General features: G+C 47.4%; 1 protein-coding gene and 1 pseudogene across 4 annotated transcripts in view; both read right to left on the bottom strand.

Moving 5' to 3' along the window:
• Nucleotides 1-22,567, bottom strand: part of KIF16B (kinesin family member 16B) — a 280,303-nt gene that overhangs the window by 87,879 nt on the left and 169,857 nt on the right. For 2 of the 3 annotated variants that reach the window (XM_082670031.1, XM_082670032.1), the window contains 5 exons: nt 22,438-22,491; nt 19,539-20,897; nt 15,862-16,014; nt 13,865-13,961; nt 13,090-13,140 (listed from right to left, as the gene is read on the bottom strand). In XM_082670031.1, coding sequence (XP_082526157.1) covers nt 13,090-13,140; nt 13,865-13,961; nt 15,862-16,014; nt 19,539-20,897; nt 22,438-22,491 — 1,714 coding nt within the window. The remainder of the gene's footprint in view (nt 1-13,089; nt 13,141-13,864; nt 13,962-15,861; nt 16,015-19,538; nt 20,898-22,437; nt 22,492-22,567) is intronic. The other variant, XM_082670033.1, reaches the window with a different exon arrangement.
• Nucleotides 9,777-11,883, bottom strand: LOC309832213 (annotated as a pseudogene). Its single transcript has 3 exons — nt 11,834-11,883; nt 11,246-11,535; nt 9,777-11,156 (listed from the first exon to the last, which is right to left on the bottom strand). The product of its transcript is annotated as an uncharacterized misc_RNA (transcript).

Here is a 22,567-nt window from a genome sequence, read left to right as displayed (position 1 = left end):
TAAACACACTGGCACGATATGAAATTACCAAAGCCTTTTAGAGCATCTTACTTTTTCACTGCGTGGCTGGTTACCCCAAACAAGAACCATTCCTTTTATTGCAGTGGTGCACCTGTTTAGCTGTCCTTGGTGTCAAAAAACCATAGCGGAAATCCCTAAAAAGAGAGTTTCTCGATACGTGTATTGCCAAAGACCTTGCAATCCACTAAGAGTACTATTTCCAAATTACTATGAATGTAGACATCTCCCGAAACATGGGATATTTTTATCTATTTGAAGGTGAAAAGGCAGAGAAATAATCTAGTGCTTTTATTTATTTTCAACAAACATATTTAATGTTAAGAAATGTCTCTGACCTCAAAGCCCATGGTTTGGCTATGCAGTCCTCTGCTGCCTTAGCTCTGAAACCTTCTATGTCATGCTTGTAACTGTATTTTTCAAGTAGGAACATAACCTCTCTTCCACATGTGACACAATCACCTGGGAACTCCACTGCTACAGTGCGAGCGCGTGCGTGTGTGTGTGCGCGTGTGTGTGTGGAGTTGGAGTGGAGAGCTGTGGTGTCTGGAAGCGCAAAGGAGCTTAGAACAACCTCAGCAGAAGGGCTGCCGCTGTCAGGCTTTTAAGCAAGAACCGGTAACACTAGTTTAGAAGACCCACTCCCAGATCCTCCCTACAGGTTAGAACAACAGGCCCTTGTGGCAGCTGACTGGGTGAGGAGCTCTCTCTGCACAGCTGCGGGCTACCCGCTAAGGGGCAAGAAGGGGGAAAAGGAGGAAGGAAGAAGAGCAATTAAATTGTTCCCCTTCAGGCTCGGTCGACACACAGCGTGATAAACCAGAGCAGTGCTGTTAGTGCCGCTGGGCTAGAACAAAGCCCTAGGGGTCTGGTGCTCCTAAATGGAGAGGCAGCAACCCCAGCTAGGGGACGGGAACGCCTCATGGAGAAGGGGCTCTGCAGCCGGGTACACAAGGATGAATAGGAGTTTTCCAGGAGGAAGAGAAGGCTCGTTCTGGCAGAAGAAAGGGTGCCCTCGCTATAAACCTTTAGTTCACTGAGGAAAGTAAAGAAATACCTGGGCCGATGTTTGGCACAGAGTAGGTGCAGAGAGGAGGGGGGATGGGGAGAGAGGGAGAGGAAAAACTGTTCCCCTCCAATCGATTAGGAACAGTGTGTTACCACATGTGTTTATCGGTTCTCAACAAGGTGCAGAGGACAATACCAACACGTTTAACACACTTGGTGGATTCTCCACCACTGTCTGCTTCCCTGAAGCAACTGCAGAAGAGGGACTTGGATTCCACATGGCCGTCACCTGGAGGAGACTCAGAATTCAATCCGAGCTTTCGGAGCTGGTCTCTGACGGACAGTCACCCACCCTCTCTGAACCTCCATTTTGTCGTCAGTGGAAATGGGCACGATGTTTCCCAAATCTCCTCTATGTAGCAGGAACCCAACTGTGACCAAGGCCGTGTCCCGCCCTGTGGGACAAGTAAACTGATAATTACAGCAGGATGAGAAAGTTATGATGGGGGTCACTGAGTGAAAAACATATACACTGATATTGCTATACAAATACTGTGAACTTCCCTGAGGAAGAACTGCAGTCAAAACCGCCCAGGTACACTGTTAACCAAGCAGTGGAGACTTAACTTTCTAAACACCTTTCCCTATAGGCGCCCTTAGGATATACAATCAAACATCGATGTCTTTTACTGAGCGCCAGCTATGGACCATACACAGGGCCAGGTCCTGGGAATACAAAGTAACTCTGACAAAGTATCCGTAACTTCTAAGACCTTTAGTTTTTCTCAACTGCATTAAGTTTTAAACAAAGACAAGGTTTTTCTACTCCAGATGGATTATACGCTAACATTAGCAAACACTACCTTAACCTTCTTTTCTCATAGGTCAACTTTCAAAGGGGGTTAAGACTGTAACTGATGGTCTGGTTATCACACAGGCATTTTAAGACTAGAAAGTTCTCTAAGAATGCGTAATTGTGAAATCAATTGCTAATGAAAAGAAAGTTGTTTGATGCATAGGCTTATAAATCCCTTACAGAAAAAAATCACTGCCTTTGGTAATTTAACTGGGTATATGAATTACGTAGAGACCAGTTACCTAGGAGAAACTGGATCTTATTATGTAGCTCGCCTAAATCCAGGACGGCCCTTTACATCCCAGCACACGCACGTGTACCTCAAGAAACGGTTCTAGGTGGTACACAAGAGCCACTGCTCCATTCAGGACCGGACAGGGAAGAATAACTGAACCCATGGCTGAGAAGAGGATATTTCTCTTCATTATTTTGCACATTGGGGATTAGAAACATTGTCAGAGTTCCCACATCTGGGACCACAGTTTACTTCAATCTCACTGATTTCACAGTTAACTAAATATTAACAGGTGTAGAGAAGTGAACACCTGCAGAAATGAATAACTGAAGAATAAGCCAGGGATCTGAAGACATTTGAGCAAAAGTATAGAGAAAAATGAAGAGTATGTGCTTCCACCAAATCACTGCTGCAACGTAATTTTTAGACACTATGTTCTGAAGTCAATTTGATGAGAAATGTCGAATTCTCAGGATATACTGTGAAAGGTTCCTGACGTTCTCCTAAACTATGTTTATGTTGGGCAGGAAGGAAAACTAACATAAATGTCTCCTAAATTTATTTTTTATTTAAAAGGAGCTATATTTTGAATATCTTGAGATTTACAGTGGACAAGCAAATGTGTGCTGTATCATATATCCCATTATTTATGAGGGTTTTTAAATTTCTGTGGAATTATTTATTTTGGAATCAGTCACAGTTTCTTAAACTTGGAAGGGGAAGCTGGTGACACATCATGCTAGGAGGTAAAGAAACATGAAAGGCTGTATGTCTGGAAGCACGTCTCGCAGGAGATCTGGATAAATATGTAGGACAGGTCAAGGAATTTCAAATGCACCACAGAGTGGCTCTACTTAGAAATAAAGAGTCAAGGAAAAGTACATAATTAGTAACTTGGATTACATTCCTGTACATAAGAAGTATCTTTTAGGGACTTCCCTGGAGGTCCAGTGGTTAAGACTTCGCCTTCCAGTGCAGGGTGTGTGGGTTCGATCCCTGGTTGCAGAGCTAAGATCCCACATGCCTCGCAGCCAGAAAAACAGAAACATAAAACAGAAGCAATACTGTAACAGAGTCAATAAAGACTTAAAAAATGGTCCTCTTTAAAAAAAAAAAAATCTTTTAAAATAAGATACAGAGAAATATTTTTCTGATAGCTTTTAACAAAACAATGTCCTGTGTCAACAAACTCACTATTTTTCCAATGGTGTGGAAATATTATAGTCCAGTCCTCAGCCTAAAGAAGCAGACAGAACACAGGCTATGTTTTGAATATTCGGATTAGAATCTTCTCTTCCTACTCAGGCTGTCTCCTTCAAAAGGAGCAAATTAAGAAAATTAATAGGAAGCAGCATTAACATCCACTAGGATCACTGTCGGCACTGCAGAGGGCACAGAGTGAACCGATTCCAAAGGGAGTCATCAACATTCTCCCCTAAATGCTCTAATTACATACCAGATGGCTGAATTCAGTATATGCTTTAACCATGACAAGGTCAGGGCTCAGGACGGCCGTCTGATCTCTTAGCCAAATATCCAAGCTTTGCTTCTAAAATACAGGCAAACCTGGGTTTTTATCAGATTTAGCAAAAACTAGTAATTCCCCTTTCTCTGTTCCCAGCATAGCACATATTTCTAATCCCTCTTTTTTCAACCACACATGCCACAGTAATAGTTCTAATTAGAGCTATTTGCATCAAGCACCTACTATGACCCAGCAGTTTGAAAATGGGGGTCTGGGGCAGAGATGGTGAGGACCCATCACCTTCTCAAATACGAGCCACGTCACAGGAAATGGGGCATAAAGGTAACCTGTGCGAGCAGATGTACGTTACAAATGTGGCAAAAAGCCAAGACATGCTTGCATTCCTCTCCAGAAGGCGAAGCCAGCCTGTGCTGTGAAGGGACCGGGGCTAGTCCCACACCGCCTTTGAAGGCTTAGTACCAACAACTGACCTGGATTTGCTAAGACACATGGCACACCTACCTGCTCCAGGTCAGGGTCAGGACTTAACAACAGCCCGACATGTACAACCACCATGAACTGCATCTCATTTTAAAGTGACTTTAAAAGACGCACGTCAGGAAACAGAAATATGGGTTTTCAAATAAAGGAGTATTTCTTTCCTTTTGATATGTATCTATATCTATATGTTATCAAGGATAAATTACCCAGAAAATGACAAACTGTGTTGGATATAAATGCTTGTGGAATATCCTGAGTTTACTGGCCTTCCAGTAAATTCGAATCTGTGATTCTCACTAAAAGTAGATTATTTCATCCATGTAGATCTGGGTTGACTGATCAACATTGTTTCAAGGTTTGGAAATACTGAATGATCTGATGAATGTTTCAGCCTGAAGCTATTAAAAATGTCCCCATCTTTCTCTAGACCAAAAGAACTTCAATGGTCATTGTCTCTGGATAACCCATCGTTAGATGGATGATTTAAAAAAAGACTAAATAACAGGTCTAGTACGAATGTGGCAGTAGCTGTCATGTGGCTCTCGTTACCAAACATGAGTCTAGGCAGTTGAGGACCTGAGGAGGGAAAACCAGCTGATCTCCCTCCTGGTTCTACAATGTCTTTAATGACCCAAGAAAGATACCACTCATCGTCACTCACTGACTTCTGCTGAGCCCTAGTTTTGGTTCAAACTGTACTAATTTCTCAGGTCCAGGCAAAACTGAAGTGGGGGTAGGGGATTGGTGGAGATTCTCTTTCTCAGGTTTCTGTAGAGCATATTGTTTAATCTTCCAACTAAAGGAGCAACTTCGAGCACACAAGGTTATCTGTACTGTACTGCCACAATGATTATACCCAGGCATTTCTTCTGTAAGAGCTAAAATGTAGAGAGCAAAAAGGAGACATAAGGCGTACGAAGACACGATGGAATGGCAAAGAAACTTGTAAGGCATTTCTTGAAAAACAAAACTCATAAAAAGAGAAATAATATTTAATGTCTAGAAATTCCAAGAAAAAAGTTACAAGTCAGAAAAAAAATCAGTAGTTCTTCCAATCAAGTATTCATTCCTACGAAAAAAACAAATCAACAACAAAGAAATGTATTCAGGCAATGTCAAGAATAACCATGACCAGAAGGTGACTCTGGCATTGTGGAAAGAACATACATTCTGGAGTAAGGTCTGGGTTTGAGTTCCAATTCCCAATCAGTGATCCTTTCAGATACAAAATGGAAATCGACAACAATTCGCCCATCCTGGGAGGATCACTGTGGGGCTCCAAAGAAACAATACACAGGAAAGAACTCTGCATGCTGTAAACCACAATATAAAGGGTGGTCAGGGCTGTTACCGCTGCAGTCCACTGCATCTTCAGCAACAGAAGGGTTTAACAAGATGGCAGAAGAAGAAAACGTGAGTAGTGATTTATAATAGAATCTCTTTCCTTCTCACCCAACTGTATTCCGTTCCGTTCCTTATAAAGGAGGTTTTTTAAAAATTACAAGGGTGCATCCTTAAAAAGAGACTGGACGGTGTGGTTTGGAATCCGTGTTGTGTAAGAACCAGCAGGGGGACCAAAGAGTGTTGGAGGTAAAGAAGAAAACCCCGTTGGGGCTTCCCTGGTGGCGCAGTGGTTGAGAGTCCGCCTGCCGATGCAGGGGACGCAGGTTCGCGTCCCGGTCCGGGAGGATCCCACATGCCGCGGGGCGGCTGGGCCCGTGAGCCATGGCCGCTGAGCCTGCATGTCCAGAGCCTGTGCTCCGCAACGGAAGAGGCCACAGCAGTGAGAGGCCCGCGTACCGTAAAAAAAAAAAAAAGAAGAAAACCCCGAGGAGGTGAGAGAGAGCGCACTGTGTTCTTGGAAGGGCTGTGATGTAACACAGTTGTGAAACAGACTTGTTCTACTCTGTGACTGAGGGCGCCACAGACGGACGGACTGCAGATGGAGGCCACATTAAGGAAGACTATGGAAACGACGGTCTAACGAGAGCAGATCCCAATGGATAAACTACTTCAGAGGCAGGTGATGATCAGCCTGTGGAGGTGTCAAGCAAAGACTGAACTGGAAAATAAGTTCAACTAGTAACTAGGACTCAGTACTTCCAGAAGGGAGAGGTCCTACAGGTTTGACCTGAATTTATCTTCACTAGAACCTTGGGAACCCTGACCCAATGCATCTGGGTGTGGTCCCAATTCTCTCTCCCTTGTAGCCGTAGGAGGAGGAGCAGATATTCTTGCCATGGCTTCGTGGTGAATGGAGTGTGCGCTGCCTTTTGCCCCTTGACTTTGGACTTGCATGTGTCACTTGCGTTGGCCAAGGGGATGTTAGCAGACATGACGCACGGTTGCCTTTTTGTGCTTCTGTCATCGACATGATACGGCCACTGCCCCTTCCACGTAGATCCAAAATGAGGCAGGTGGTGCAGACCGAACTAGCTGACCTGCAGATGACCTTAGCCTAAAGCAGAGCTGCCTCGATTTACTTGCAAACCATCAGTGAGGAATAAAAGCTTTTTCTTGTTGCGTCACTACAATTTCGAGGGTTGCCTGCTATTTGGCAACAGCTGACTGATAGGACATCACAAAAGGTACGTTAGGGAAGGAAGCAGTATCAACTAAAGGGAACAGTGGAAGCTGTGTAACTAAATTAACAAGACGACCTCATGAGAAACTGGTCTGTCCAACAAGACCATCTGAGAAGCACTAATAAAAGTGCTCTAATCTATTTATCATTCAAAGCTGTAATTCATCACTCGTCTAAAGAATGTAAATAAAAATTACTGTAATTACGACCACTGGAAGGCGTAAGCATTCTCTCCAGAGGATGCACACACATTTTTTTAAGTAATGGGAACAGGGAGACAAACTGTTTTGAAATGTTTTTCAACAAAGACGAAATAAATTCACCCTGCCAACCACAAGTCTGCACAACAGGCAGCTGTGAGCAAAATGGATTTTAATCAAATTCAGATGAAATCACTGTTTCAAAAGGCCTCAAAGAGGTATTGTCTAGAACGCATTAACAAGCTTACGCCTATATTACGACAGTGCAAGATGCCACATCATAAAGTGTGTATGAATCTATTTCTTTCTGATACAGGAACTCGTTACAACTGAGAAGACGGTACTTCAGGCTGGACGCTGAGGCTGCCACGCCTGCTCCGCTGCCGCAGTGTCCCGGCTCAGAACCCGAAAATGAGCCCGTGAGCCAGAGAGGCCCTAGGACTGAAGCCACGGAGGACAAGGGCACGCACACCACTCCACTGGCTTCTCCAGGCATCATGACCACCTTAATACTCACTTCATGATGGCAAATCAAATTCTCATATCAGGACCGTATTTGATCTCAAGGTAAAAAGTATGCTTAGGTGAAAAGAAGTGACACGTGAAATCTGAACTGCCCAGAGGCAGCTGCTTCTGTTTTGTAGTGAGAGCAGAATGCAGCCCTCACCTCGGGCCACTTGGACCGTAAAGCAGACTGAACAAGTCATAACCGATAATATGATCTGTATGCAATGCCCACTTTCGCTGTGTGCTCCATCTACGGACAATATTAAAGAACATCATTGATAACGCAGTAGGATTCTGCTTCTTCACCTATGAGGACGAGCAGGTCTGTCTGTTTAATACGTATCACGCTGTTAAAATTTTGAACTGCTTATGTACTGTTTCCTTTCCAACCAAGGCATTCCTCTGCTGACATCTTAAACTTCACTCTCTCCACTCTTCATGATCATTCATTCCGTTCTTCTTATCAAGAACACACGAGAAAATACTCAATTTAAATTAGGGGAAATATTATTGATAAGATATTAGAAGACTATTGTGGTTCATTTTGGAAATTTTTTCTGTGGTAGAAGGTCCACCAGCCAAGCATGTGACAAGCGAACTGACTGTAATCATGTCCTTACCGCAGACTCAAAAGCCTCCACGTGTAAGGCAATAGGGTGCGTGTATGTGTGTGTGTGTCTGTGTGTATTGGGGGTAGAGGGTGTTGCTGAAGAGGTAAAAAGGGCTTCACATGAAAAGGGAAAAACACTTGAATTCTATCACCTCAAAAAGACAAAAAGCTCCGCTTGGCCACCGCAAACCAGGCTGCGGCCAGCAGTGTGGACCCTGATGCACTCTCCCGGGTCCTGCCTCTCCCCGCTCATGTCCCCAGAACCTGGGGAGAGGAAAACCAATGCTGGAAACTTGGAGCAAGTTCAGTAGCTTGTTGTCGGCGCTGATGGGGAAGAGAGGGAAGACCTGCATTTCCTGACCAAAGGGAGACGGACAGTTCCTGGAAGGGTCAGCCCTGGCACTGGCCCTATCACGGACGAGGAACAGAAGTGAAGGGGGGCTACAACATTATATTGCACGTTATGTAAATATCTGACCAGAACACAAAGTGGCCCCCGCAGGCCAGGCTAAAACGGAGGCCTTAGCGGAACGGCCGAGTCGCTAAGCGCGGACGCACTGCAGCGCAGCTGCTGTGACCCTGGCTGAAGTGAAGGACAGGGGGAGGTGGCTCCTCCTGAGACTCTGGAAGCTAGTAGGACATTCATAACTGAGAAACAGGAGAAGGTGCGCGGAGCAACCCAGGGTCAGATGCAGTAAAACACCAGTACAAAACGTGTAACCCGACTCCGCATAGGAATGAGAACAGCAGCGGGGGCAAAGGAAGGGGTCAACCAGAGAAGGGAGAGATTTCTGAGAGCCCAGCTTCAAGCCTCTTTCCAGGAGGAGGGCAGCCGGCTCCTGGGTGGTACCGGTGGGGAGAGGAGCCCGACCTGAGGCAGACACGGCCATGAGTTGCTCTCAGAAGCGAGGCCAGCAGGCCCCTGTGGTCGGAGGTGAAGGAGGGTGAGCCAGCTGAGAGGCAGGCGGGAGGGCCGCCAGGGAAGCGCCGGATGCCATCGACGTGGTCTCTATCTGATAAGATAGCGCACGGCAGCCTGGGAAGTTACACCGGGGCTAAGAGTCTCTCTAGGAGAGGACCACCAAAGCTCAGAGGAAGGCCTGGCACACTGGGGGCATGTGGCCCAGGGGAAGGGCAGTCAAAGCTAAGCCAACGAGGGAGGAGCTGAAGTCACAGGCTGGAAAGGAACAGTCCAGAGTCTGAAGGGAGGAGGGAAAAGGCAATGCCCTGAAGAAGACCCCACAGGGCAGGGGCGCTGCCTACATCCTACGTGTTACAGGGAGGGGAGGGCGCTGTAAACCCCCAGGTCCTCCAGGGAAGCCTGATGTGTCACTAACGTGCTCTGCGGCAGAGCTGTCCCAACCTTGGCCAACGCGAGGACGTCGAGAGGGTCACTGCCAGACCAGACAGACACCTTTTCAGGCAGCACAAATCCGCCTGCCAGTGTCCAGCAGAAATAGACTCCAAGGCACATAAGCACAGGTCGACACGAGCACAATGTGAAATGCTTCCAGCACCTCACAAATAATGAGGACCCGATTTACACGGCTGACGTTCAAGAAAGTGAAGCAAGGTGGTGATAAAGATACTTCATCAGTGCTCTACTATCACCTATTTTTAGTTCAGTGGCGATATTTAAAATATTTACATTTTCAATTTATAGAGGCCTGCATTTTTCCAGCTTCAGATCAGTTAGCTACACTGAGATAGACATAGCCCTGGATGACTTTCATCATGTTTATTTTATGAAAGATCTCAAAAAATACGTGGAGTATTTTCACAGGTCTCCTCCCTAGAGCCTCGTCAAGTGTGCGATTAGGCACAGAGCCTCGTCCTGAGAGGTGAGGGTCAGCTTCCAGACCTCAGGGGCCCCATTGCGGCCGCCCTCCGGACACAGGTGCTGGTGAGCAGCTGAACATTCTGGGCTTCCTGAGGGTGCTGGGCGACACTGCTTCCTGAATCTGGTGGGTGTGAGTTTCGGGAAGAAGACGAGTTTGATGGTGGATGCTGTTTTCATCTCTGCGACAACAAGACACCTGAATTCACTTAAAGCTCGGCACCTGACCACATCAAACCGTGTCCCTGGAGGCGGCGAGCTCGGAGAGCCGCTCTGAGGGTAGAACACGCCGTCTTCCCTCACCAGGGCGACGTGGGTGTTGAGAAGGACCAGCGGCTGGCAGTGGCCTGGGCCAGAGCCACCCTCGACTCTGACCGCCGTGTACAGCAAGAGCTGAACCTCCACCAGAGACGGGGCGTCCACGTCCAGGTTTCCGTGAAGGAAATAAATCAGGTCGACCAGGTATTCTGGAACCTGGATGACAACTGAACTCCATTCACCAAAACTAAATCAGGGATTTCCGCCTTCCAATCAAGGGAAAGCTGGACCAGATCTTGCTGGAACAAAGGATGGCTGGTGCAGGCGGCGGCATCGGCCTTGGACGTCAGGACACACAGGAGGTCCCAGCACATCTACCGACAGAGGTGTCTGCTGTAGGTAAGCGCGGTGAGCAGGAGACTCTCTGCAGAGCCCAGGAGTGAAACGTTCTGCCCACCAAAGCCGATCTGAACCTCCTGTAGCCCAGAGAGGGGCAGAGCGCGGAGCAGACCCACGGAGGCTGGGGGATTCAGAACCAGCGCGCACAGGGCTGAGCGGAGCAGCAGCTCACACGCGGGCCAGGGGGCGGGCTCCGCGCAGCTGGCGACAGCGAGCCAGTACACACGCTGGGCCTCACTCGTGTCGCCCGAAGTCCTGGTAGGGAACCGGCCACCAGCTCAAGGAAGCCTTTCAAAGGGCACTCTGGAAGCTTCAGCATTTGGTCTGGGAATCGCACGAGCGTCTGCTTAAGCACAGAGCCCATTCTGGTACCTTCCACCTCTAGGCAGAAGACGGAGCCCGGCGAGGAGCCTGGAAAGTCGGCAGCTGTGGCTCTGTAGGGCACCAGGCCCCCTGCCCGCCCGACGGCCCCTGACCCTTCCCTGCTGCTGCCAACCTGAGCTTCTTCGGGAAAAGAATGAGCTTCTGGTGACACCCCGGGTGCCTCCAAGAGCGTGTCCAGGGGTAAGAGTTTCAGAAACGGCGGCCTCGCGATGAGTGCTGCTGCACGGGAGGCGAGCCCCCAGGGTCCCACAGGCTCCCCGCGTGCCCGCCCACAGCAGGTGGCTACTGGTGTCTCTGTAAAGGTCCGAGACCCGCTGGTAAAAAGAGTCCAACCCGCTGCTTCCCTCTGGCCTGACACTCACGGGTGACCCCAGAGAGCTCACTGCCTTGGCCACCACCTCCTCCCTGGCTTCCTGCTCCCGGCAGAGCTCGGAGGCCGGAGCCCTCGGGGGGGACGCTGTGGCTTGAGACACTTTCAGAGAGAACGAGGCAGAGGAGCTGGCTCTGCCTGGTCTGCTCGCTCCCGCTGTGCACGGACGCTTCCTGGGATGCGCACTGCAGCCAAGTCCAGCTGGACGTGACCCCCGGGCTGTGTTCACCTTCAGGGGTCGTCGGTTCACTGAAATTTTCTGACTCACCCTGAAAATGTCCCTCACCGCTGGTGCTGCTTTCGCTAAGAAAAGAGATTTTAGTTAGATCGACGTGTTCTGGTTGAGAGCCGCCCCGTGACAATCGCTGCGGTGCGACGGCTCGGGCTCCGAGGGCTGAGACCCCCGCTGGCGGGCCCCTCCGCCTGGCGCTGAGGAGGGGGCAGAGGGACCTGAGACGCTCCGGGTCGCGGGCCGGATCCAGTGGTGGTTCTGGTCCACCTTCCTCCTCTCCTCTCGGCTGGGGGCGTCAGTGACTTCTTTGGACAGCAACGGGGCAAGAGAGCTCTTCTGTCAAAAACAGGTGAGATGGGGCTGTGGCACCTTTTGTGATTCTTTTCCACATGAAGATTCTTGCGGGCATTGGTTTTCATCGTGTGGATTAATGCAGAGGCTCAATCGAAAGCCTAAGCCATTCGTGTTGACTGATTCATGATTTCAGAAGAGAGGACCTGATTCACACGCAAAGCATCCATTTCCATATTTCATATCTTATACATCGCCAGCTATTTTGGTCAAAATACGTTGTAGGGGATTGATCCACAGTATTTTATTTACTCTAAAATAAACCTTAAGACCTTTGATGCAATTTTCCAATGGGCAAGTAAGAGTAATCGGGGCAGACAATGCAAATCAGAAACTGACAAGTATTCCAACGTCATGCATGTTTCTCTGGCCTCTTGGTTTGTTTCACTGGAATCCTTCATTGTAAATGCCCCGCTGAGATCGTCATAATGATATCTACAAACCAGCACCATGTAAGGTTCACTGCCAGCCTGCTACAGACCAGGCAGGTGGACACAAAGAAATGAAAGGCAATGTCCTTCTCTTCACAAGGTTACCTGCTGAGGAAATGGACGTCCACAGGAAGACAGTGTCATTCCTGGATGGTTGGGATGGAGGGCCATGGGGTGTCCCATGGGACACCCACCCCTCCGCCACTCGCTCTGTTCAGTGATGTAAGATTTCCACCACCTCGTAGTTTTGCTTCTTTGCTTTTTAATTTGGGAGTGTATGTAAGGACAAGTCCCTCAGCGGAGGAAAATACAGATAAAGCCTTACAAATCGTATGCCCAAACAAACCTTGGTTTGACAACCCACCAGAGAAATAAGCTACCCAACCAAGAGTATCTCCTCTGCACCGTTGCCAACGCGGTCGATAAAACACGCAGGGTTTCTAAAACCTCGAGAAGTACCCAGTTTCATTTCCAAACCCCCCATCTGATTCTGATTATATAATTCAGCCTTTTAAATGCAGACCAAGGGAAAGGATACTGCTACGAATGAGAAACTGGGCAAAGGGCCTCTACCACAGCTACACGCCATTCGAACAAAGTCAAAGTAGTTTGCAAAAAGAAAAAAACAACACCAAAAAACCTAACAATAAATAAATAAAGCAGTTTGCAACCAGCAGGATTCCATTTAATTTTAAGTCATATAATAGCTTGCCTTGCTTATTAGCCATTAATCTCACTGGGACCTTGAAATTCTAATCACGCAACTAAACATTAAGAAAATTTAATCACACAAGCATGCTGTAATTTAAGGCAACCCTATCAACCTGAAAAGTCATTACCTACCTCATATTTTAGCTTACGTTGAACAGTGCCATTGTGAAGTTTCTCATTATCCTGAAAAGAAAATAAAAGCCCTCTATATTAAACTATAGCATGTTCATAAAGAGGGAAAAAATGATTTGATTACAATATTTATGAGAACAAAATTCTAAGGAAACATACTTGTCATTCCACAATGACAACCCTTCTTGAGAATTTATATTCCCAAGGTAAACGGGACTCTATCGATACATCTGCCTGTAAGGGAACTGAACCATTTATTCCTAATCTTAAAATTCGAAGAACAATTTTAAAGGCAAATTTCCTTAGGACACTTCTTAATTTGCAGGGTAGAAATGAAATGACTTTATTTTGATAAAAATCAGCTTGTCACAAGTATGTATCTTCTCAAAGGCAAAATTATATTTCTACTTGGTATAATTTATCGAGTGAATTTAAATACTTATGGAAATTGATTATATTTTTGGAGAAAACAGAAAGGTGTTACGTGTAGAATTTTTATAAATCAAACAAAGTAAATAAAGCACTTCAGGAAACTTCATACTCACTCAAGAATTTCCCCCAGAAGTTCAAAATTTTAAAATAAAGTTACTCTTGAATTAATACTATTTATAAACTGTTAAGCTCCACCCGAGCAAAATTTAATATTTCTACAGCATTTTGCATCTCAATTTTCTGAGAAACAGTACATAAAAGACCCCCCCACCCCCCCACCCCCGCTCCTTACTGAAAGGTCATCTTGAAAACGAATAACCAGATCACCTGCTCCTTCACTCACCTTCACGGTCTCGGCAGGTGCACTGCTGCCATCGTCAACCACACGGTGCAGATCCTGAAGGCGCCTCTGGACTTCTTCTTCAATGTAAGCACTGATCCTGGAAGCAAAAGAGATGGGAGTCCGTGACCGCTTGTAACCACACAGGGCATTCTGAGATCTTTTCGTTACCATGCCCTTTGCGGCTGGGAACCTTCTCGTTCTAAATGCCAAATGTAATCACAACTCAGGCTCTGGAACATCTGTCAACTTTCTAGGAAATCTAATGCCATGTGTTTACTATCTGGGTTTTCCCCAAACAAGAGAGGCCTGGACGAATAACCGAATCTTGGGAACAGAAGGGAGACTCAGTGATCCCATCCAAATCCCTCCCTACGTCCTGAGCGGAACCTCTGCTGCAGGACAGGGGAGAGTTGCAGACTTGGGTTCCAGATGACTCTGCGGTCTCAGAAGGCATCACTACCCAACACTTCATTCACCGAGCCTCCGTTTCCTCACACAGAAAACGATGATTCTTATTTCTCACAAAACACAAAATCATTTCAGAGGATTAAAAGGAAAAACAAAAAGTAGATGCACTCTCCACAGACCTTCACTATTGGATGGAACAATGTCTCACATCATTCCTGCTCTGTCTTGTCTCTGCACCCGGCCACGAGACACCACATTTTAAAGGTCTCTAGATCTTCCAAAATGCCTGGTGAAGGGTCAAGATGGCTGAAGCCAGAAACAGCTGTCAACCGAATATCTGGTACCCCATACGATACAGGGAAAACAGCTGGTACCCAATACGATACAGGGGATACTGTGTGAAGTACAGCCATCCACCCAGAGGAACCAGGGAAAGAGAGAATTTGGGTTCCATCAAAATCTTTCTAGTGGCTCAGGCCACCCAAAGGCAAGGCTTTCTCAGTTCTAGGCTCCCTGCCCCAGTTCTACAGACAATGAATTAGACGGATTATTTTAAATGAAGTGTTTTGCATGTTTACATCTTAGCACACTAAAAAATAAAAAATCTGGTTGCACCTTTCTAAGCCCATGCAAAATCCTACACACATTTCTGTACTACTGACCATGGCTAAATGACTTCTTGATATGCTGGGTAAAGAGATTAATATTACAGGTAAAACAGCCCCACAGAATGGAGCTAGGGTAATAAAATGCAGCGTTTACCTTTCAGTATTTCAGTAAAGAAAATCATATGCAACTGAATCTGAACCAAGGCCACTTAGAAACAAATCTCCCTGGACCTCAAATTTTAAATGAGCACCACAGAAGATGCAGACCTAGATTTAAGGGACCATAGAGGCTCATGCCATTCTGAGTACATTCTGATACCTGAATACCTAACTCCTACCAGCCAGGGCTCAGGGCTGCCCAATTTGAAATGTCCCCATGACGTAGATGGGGTTGAGAAAAATAGTCAATTTTCTTATAGGCAAAGAATGATTAGGTTGATTTAGCTGAGGGCTGTAAGCCACAGGGCAATTCATGATGCCACCCAAGTTGAAAATCATTTTCCTATAGTAACATCGATTTGTATTTATGCTATTCGTGATCATTCTGAATATACTGGTACAGTCTTCGTGACAGACTTCATCTATTTGTAATCTATGGCTTCTATAAATTATTTGTCAGCACAAGGTCCTTCTTGGTACAATTCAGTTAACTCTACTTTGTTCCTCTCAACCTAGCCTTGTATCACTTCTTTCTGGATGAACTGGTTTCCCTGAACCTTTTAATTCCACCTTCTCACACAAACTCCTTGCACCAGTATTCCTTAGATTTGGCTGGTCAGGTCTCAGGTCTTGGGCCCTTTAAATGACATCTCACTCCACCACGGGCCAGGCAACAGCTGATCAGGACAAAGCATGTCGTGGGGACAAGTACTGCTTACCACCTTTGATAGAGTCCTCCATATGCAAACTGGCCAATATAAGGTACTGTGAGTCACTAAATCACATCAGAAATAGGCATGCCATCAATTTAATGTCCAGTACCTGGCATCCATCAGGGGGACCAGGTAAGACTTTTCAGCACTGGATGGCAAGCTGGAAGAAGCAGGTTTTCCCTCCAAGGTCCCACGATGCCCTTTTTGAACACCATCGACCTCACAGATCTTCTGCTTCAACTGCTGGATTTCATGTTCTAACCTACAGAGATGGAAGTTCTGTGAATTCACTCATTAACAGTATCTCCTGAGAATCTTCCCTAGAAACCATGAGAGATCCGGACCAAAACTGTGCAAAGAGCTTTACCTTCCAGTAGAAAAGGTACCACATACCTATAAGACAAGGTATAAGGTGATAACAGGCCACAAGAGCGGTGCAGGACAAGTGCTACAGGCACCCAAAAGTTGGAGAGAGTTCTACCATCAAGGGCAAAGATATTCCCACTGTGCTCAGCAAATCCTCAGAGCTAGATGTGCAGGATTCTGAGTCCCAAACCCAGCTTCAACAAAACAGTTGGTTGTAGCCTACATATCAGATCCCAATAAGTATTTCTATTTGACAAAAGAGATCTCTGCTTTAAAGAATTCTTTAAAACTGCCAATCTAGGAGAACCTTCATGGTCAAGGCAGTTCTAAGTTGAGTCTTCACGGGCCAGTGGGAATTTGGCATTTGGAAATGACACTGGGTGGTTCTCCAGGTGCAGAAACAAAGGGACTAAACCACAAAAACCAGGAATCCGCTTTGGCTAAGGCAGTGGGTGTGGAAAACAGAAACAGGCGAGAGAGACCTAGGAAAGCAGGCTGAGTATCTAGAGAAATTAATATAAACCATGAGCTGTGGAACCAAACATTTATTTCCAACGACAGATGATACGTCTGATGTAAGGTCGACTGTGTGTATGGCTGGTCTCCCACTGGCCCAGGCACGACTGAATCCAGGGCCATCAGGCTAGAGGGCCAAACTTGCCAGTAAATTTGGCCCACAGAACCATCTAGGGGCTGCAGCCCACTCACTGTTAATGACAGCTGGGTCTCAATTTCTTCATGTATCAAATGAGAGAGTCAACTAGTCTCTCCAAATTCCTTCAGGTCCAAAATTCAGAGAGTCTGGTTTCAGATGCTGACACGCCACAACACTGCCAGCTCTCTGGTGTCACCAGCAGTGATTTGACTGCTCTATCCTGAACGTGAAAGCCAAGGTCTTGGCTCTCGGAAATGTGATTATGGGATCACCAGGGTAGGAGCTCCTGGGTCCGCGGGAGACAATGCCCAGCTGAACTCAGCCTTTCATCTGTCTACCGATTACTGAGCACCAGACTGCAGAGCATGCAGTATTCTTGAAGGAGGAAGGACTGAGCACAGAGAAGTGATGTCAGGGGCCAGGTGGTGGGCAAAGAACCAGGGAACAAGGTTAACACAGAATCTCAAAGATGGTAAGGAAAATGAGCCAATGTTTGTAATTAAGATGATGCCTACAGAGTTGTTCAAAGACATCCTTCAGGGCTGGGCAATGGGAAGGACTCCACACAGCAAGAGGCACCAGTGGGACCCTGAAGGCTGAGCAGGATTTCTATACATGGCGAGGGACAGCAGGGCCTTGCATGGAAAGGGTCGCAGCACACGAGAAGAACTGGTCTGCCCAGCAGTGGCTCTGTCGTCAGCAGACAGGAGGACAAAGTGGGCACAAGCTGGATTCGAGATGCAACTCTACCACTTTCTAACTGCCTGACACTTGTCCCATCAACCATCAAGGAGAAAGAAGAAAGAAAATGATTAAATCTCGCTCATACAGCAAGCTGACAGGGAAAGCCAAGTGCGCCGTTGGTCCAGTCTGGCTCCACGTGAATTTGATATTTGGTACTTTGGAAACTCACAAGAGGTCAGCTCAGGGTGCGCAGCGGGCCCTGGCTCAGCCATGAGAACCCAGAGATAATAAGACACAACACCAGTACCCCCAGAAAGCTGCAGGACCATCAAAGCCAGAGCAAAGCGCTCAAAATTCGCTGGCCTGAATTAGGGCTTTGCAAAGTCTACTCCATCAAAACGCAGGAAGCTAAAAGCCTCCTTTGCGTGGCTTCTGGAGAAAAGCTGACATCGGGAAATCATTACAGTGTATCCACTATAATCGAGTATTAATGCTAAATGGCCAGGGAGCGAAGCCGGTTGACAAAAGCCAGGACATCAGGCTCCAAGCCCCTGCTGCATTCTCACTGCACAGCGCAGGATACACATAGAGAGCGTGCCCTCCACTGCTGTAAATTTCCTGGGGCTAGACCTTTGTCCAGCAATTTCATTTACATAAGGTACCTACAATCATTTTCTTAAACCACAGACCTATTTCTCTGAAGTCACAGCATTATGGTTTTTGATTGTCACCTGTCACTGTTTTGCCTGGGGGGATTACTGGAGAGCTTGGTAAACAGAATCCAGTTTAAGCAGATTGTTTGAAAGGAGGCTGTCCTGACCTTTTCAGGCAAAATGGTGGACAGGGGCTCAGGCAACACCTCCCAGTAGATCTTGCCTCGTCATCAGCATGGATCCCAGGCCTCTGCCAATGTCAAGCTGAGCTCCTAGAGGCCAGCACTCCGGGCTTCTGCTGCAGCCCCTCGGGAGGTGCTGTGAGGGGAGGGCTCCTGGGGAGGGGGCAGCATTCCAGGCCCCCGTAACCTGGGCTTCAGTTAAGATCTCAACAGACCAAAGGGTCTGGAACTAAAGAAAATACACAGGCCCATGCCCTCCTCATGAGGGTAAGGACACTGCGGCCCCAAGGTGGAAGAGCCTGCCCAAGGCCAGCAGGGCAGGAAGGGGTTGGGAAGGGCACAAAGCCCCCTTGCGGGACACCAAATCCGATGACGTCTGCACAACAGGCGGCCGCCAGTCTCTCTGAGTCTTGGCATCGCGTCTGCAGGGTTAGCAGAAAAAGCATCCCCCAGTTCACGTATTTATTTGTCTTGAGATCCTACCTCTGAGAAGCAAGGTGACAGGCAACAGGTAGAGGAAGAGAAATATTCTTCCTTTATCATGAAAACAGCGCTACTCCCTAGTTCACAACATCGAAAATAATATCAGAGAATCATGACCTAACATGCCTGGATAGACCACCATGTTTGGAACATCTAGAGAGCTTTGCTTGTTTATTTTTTAATACAGAATCCTGAGGTGTCCCTCTGGATTCTCAAACACTGAGAATCAGCAGGGGTGGGGGGAGGGATATTTTTCAGTTCGCTGCCAGGTGTGGAAATCAGTGTTTATGGAACCTGTGAACAAGTGCTGGTCAAGGTCCCAGAGAAGACATGGGGGGGGCGGGGTGGAGAGGGAGGAAGGGGAGGGAAAGGGCAGCAGAGGGAAAAGGAGTCAACGAAAGGGAATGGGGTTTGGGGAGAGCACCGAAGGAGGGAGGGGGAATCCGGCTGGAAGCTTTCTCAGTCTTCCCTGTTTATCAAATATTAAACACACAGTCAGAGGTCAGTGAGGTAACAGACATGGGCTTAGTTTGTGTGTTTTTTCCAACTTTAGGCCAGTGACTCTAAACCAAGGATCCTAAGGAAAAAGAAAAGAAGGCTAAGCATTTGCCAGTGAATCAGAAAACATAAAGGCTACAGAATTACTTTTTCAAACAACAGTGAGAGACACAGCACCAGGGCTAGAAGCCGCGCCATCACAGCCCGAGGGTTAATGCCGTGGGGCACGGAGGGTGTGGCAGGCGTCCCCTCGGGCTCGGCTCACCTCTCCCGGTCCTTCTCCAGGGCTTCCTGCTCGGCCCCCAGGCCGGCCCGGAGCCCGGACCGCTCGCTGCCGCCGGCGGTCAAGGTGGCCGGCTTCGGCCTCCGCTCCTCGGCCCCCAGGCCCCGGGCGTAGCGCCGCTGCAGGGCAGAGTGCCTCCGCTCCAGCCGGGCCACCGCCCGCTCCAGCGCCTCCCTCTGCTGCTGCTCCCGGGATTCCAGGATCTCCTTTTCCTTCTGCCTCACCTTCTCCTCCTGACGGGCCACGTTGGCCGTGAACTCGAAGGTGGCCTGGAGCTTCTGCAGCTGGCTGGCGCTGGCCTGGTACTGCGCGAGCTGCTCTTCTTTTTCTTCCATCTCTTTCTCCACTTGGTAGAGAGTGTTGTCCAGGCCGAGAGGACCTCGGTCGAGGATCTCGCAGGCTCTCTGTTTCTCTTCCAACAGCCTCGGCAAATGATGCTGCAGGAGATACTGGAGCTGGCTCTCCTTACACTGCAGCCTCCCCTCCGCCGGCTTGATCTGCTCCGCATCTCCAGCCGCGTGGGTCACATCTGCGGCACCACCATCCTTCTTGAACAACGACTTCGATTCTTCCTTGCTGCCAGATTTTAAGCGCTCCAGGATTTCACGTTCTTCCTCCACTTCCTTTTTCAGGAGCTCCTTCTGCTGAACCAGCTCCTTCTCCAGGGTGGTCAGCGCGGCCAGCTGCCTTCGCTTGAACGCTAAGAAACGCAGCTGCGCCCGTTCGAGCTCCCGGCCATCGCCGTCCCCCTCGGCACAGGCCTCCTTGGCCCGCAGGAGACATGCGCGGATGCCCTCGAGGTCCTGCCGCTCCTCCTCCGCGCGCTGCGCCTCCCCGAGCCGCGGCAGCCGGACCAGCTCCCGCTTCTCCCGGAGCTGCTCCTCCAGGCGCGCCACGCGCAGGACCTGCTCCTCCTCCTGCCCCTCCAGCCGCCTCCTCTCCTGCTCCAGCCTGACACACTGCTCCTCTTTTTCCCTTTTGAGTTGCTCCAGCTCCTGAAATATCTGAACCTTCTCGGCCTTCTCATGGCTGTTGAGTTCTTGCAGCCGCTGGAGCTCTTCCCGGACGCGGAGAAACCGCTCCTCTTCCTGTTTCTTCTTCTGCAGCTCAGTCTCCTGCTGCTCCCTCAGCCTCTCCTCCTCGAACCGCTCCTTTTCGGCCAGCAGGTCCTTGAGCTTGCTCTCCAGGTGGAAGCTGCGGCGCTTGAGGCTCTCCTCCTGCTTGCGGATCTGTAGCTGCACGATCTCCGTCTCCTTGCGCTGGGTCTCCACCTCCTGCTGCATCCGCTCCAGCGCAGCCTTGTCGGACTTTTGCTTTTCCTCCATCTCTTCTATGAGTTTTCTGAAATGCAAATCGTTGACTGATCGTTATTTGAGCGCTAGGTTCAAAAGCTGCTCTAACTTCTCCCTAAACTGATACCTCCTAGAAATGGACATACACCACACACCCTTCACTAAATTTAAAAAAAAAAAAAAAAAGAGAGAACAGCACTTTCCTTTTAATATCCAGCAGCATGCTGTTTAATTTTTTTACTCTGTAACTGTCCAACATATCATTTGCCTAATCTCCTGAAGTAGCTTCTGCTATCATTTCTTTGCAGAACCTATAAGCATAATGTGTTATGCATGATATAATTTTTAAAGCCCCCTGAGCTCAAAGAGAAAGAGGCATGCCCAATTTAAATTAAATGTGAATAATTTTATTCAGCCCAAAGGCTAAAACTCAATGGAAATTCGGTTACAAAATGACATTAAATAAAAATGCTTATGCTGTCCTCAACTCATCAGGGTCAAATATCAAAGTCAAGATAATCGACACTTCATTGTTCCAGCTCAAATAACTACACGCTATTTAATCACTAGTTTAGGACAAATGGTAATCACCAAATGATCCAAAATATTAGTTTATTAATGCATAACATTGAAAATAACGTCAGTCTCCATTAGAATACTTAAATGCATGATTCTGGCCGTTACATGTCATGGTGTGTCTTAGAGAGCAAAGGGTCCCCACTGGGTGCTAAGTCAATGTTTCGAGGTCAGGGTGGCCTCCAAAGCAAGAACACAGGGCATGTCAGAGTACGGATGCACGGCCTCCATCTCCTGAGCCACCCAAGACCTATCGTCCATGATGCTGTGAGCTAAACTAATTCATCTGTAACATCCAGACCCCACACTCTAGAAAATAAATAGCCAGGGTGTAGATTTTCTGCGGCCTTACTTTCTATTCTAATATCGATCCTTGGTCCATTTCTTGGCTTGTTAAATAGGACAGGAAAAAAAGAAAACTACTTAGTTTTATCAAAGAATTACACTCAGAACATATAAAAAATGCTCTCCAAATCAATTAAACACACACACACACACACACACACACACACACACACACACACACACACACACACACACACACACACACACCCAAAAGGAAAGGGAGCTGAGAACACGCAGAGGCAGATTAGAAAAGGAAATACAAATGGCTGGTCAACATAAGGAAAGAGGTTTAAAAAGTGAGGAGGCATAAGAAGGGGAAGGGTCATTCTTTCGGCTTTTTTAAAACTCAGGATATTATTAAGGAAGAAATACTTTTTAGTTAAATTTAAACAAGTCTACATTTGATGTATTACACTTAAAGAGTGTATTAAATTTGCCTACTGACTCTACTCCCCCGTCTCACAAGTATTTGAAGATGAACTATTTAAAAAATTCAAACGTGAAGTAAAACTAACCAGCTAAAGAGAAAGGAGCTACAGTCATCAGACGTGTAAATGATGGACACGGAGCCAGAGGGAGAGGACACAGACACAGGTGATCTCAGCCTAGGACATCAACACAGGCACCCACCCACTCTGTGGTGTTATGACTCCTACCACGTGGCTTACCTTTTACTTTCTAATTTCTCAAGTTCTTCACGCTGTTGCCGCTCAAATTCAAGTCTAATAAATCAAATGAAAATGAGTCACTTTTCTGAAAGAGCTTTTTTCACTCTCATATTCTCTATATGTAGTTACA

The sequence above is a fragment of the Grampus griseus genome, assembly GCF_964374135.1.
Source record: "Grampus griseus genome assembly, chromosome: 14".
Classification (NCBI taxonomy): Eukaryota; Metazoa; Chordata; class Mammalia; order Artiodactyla; family Delphinidae; genus Grampus; species Grampus griseus.
The sequence above is the reverse complement of the archived record's forward strand: the minus strand, read 5'-3'. Positions and strand labels throughout refer to the sequence as shown.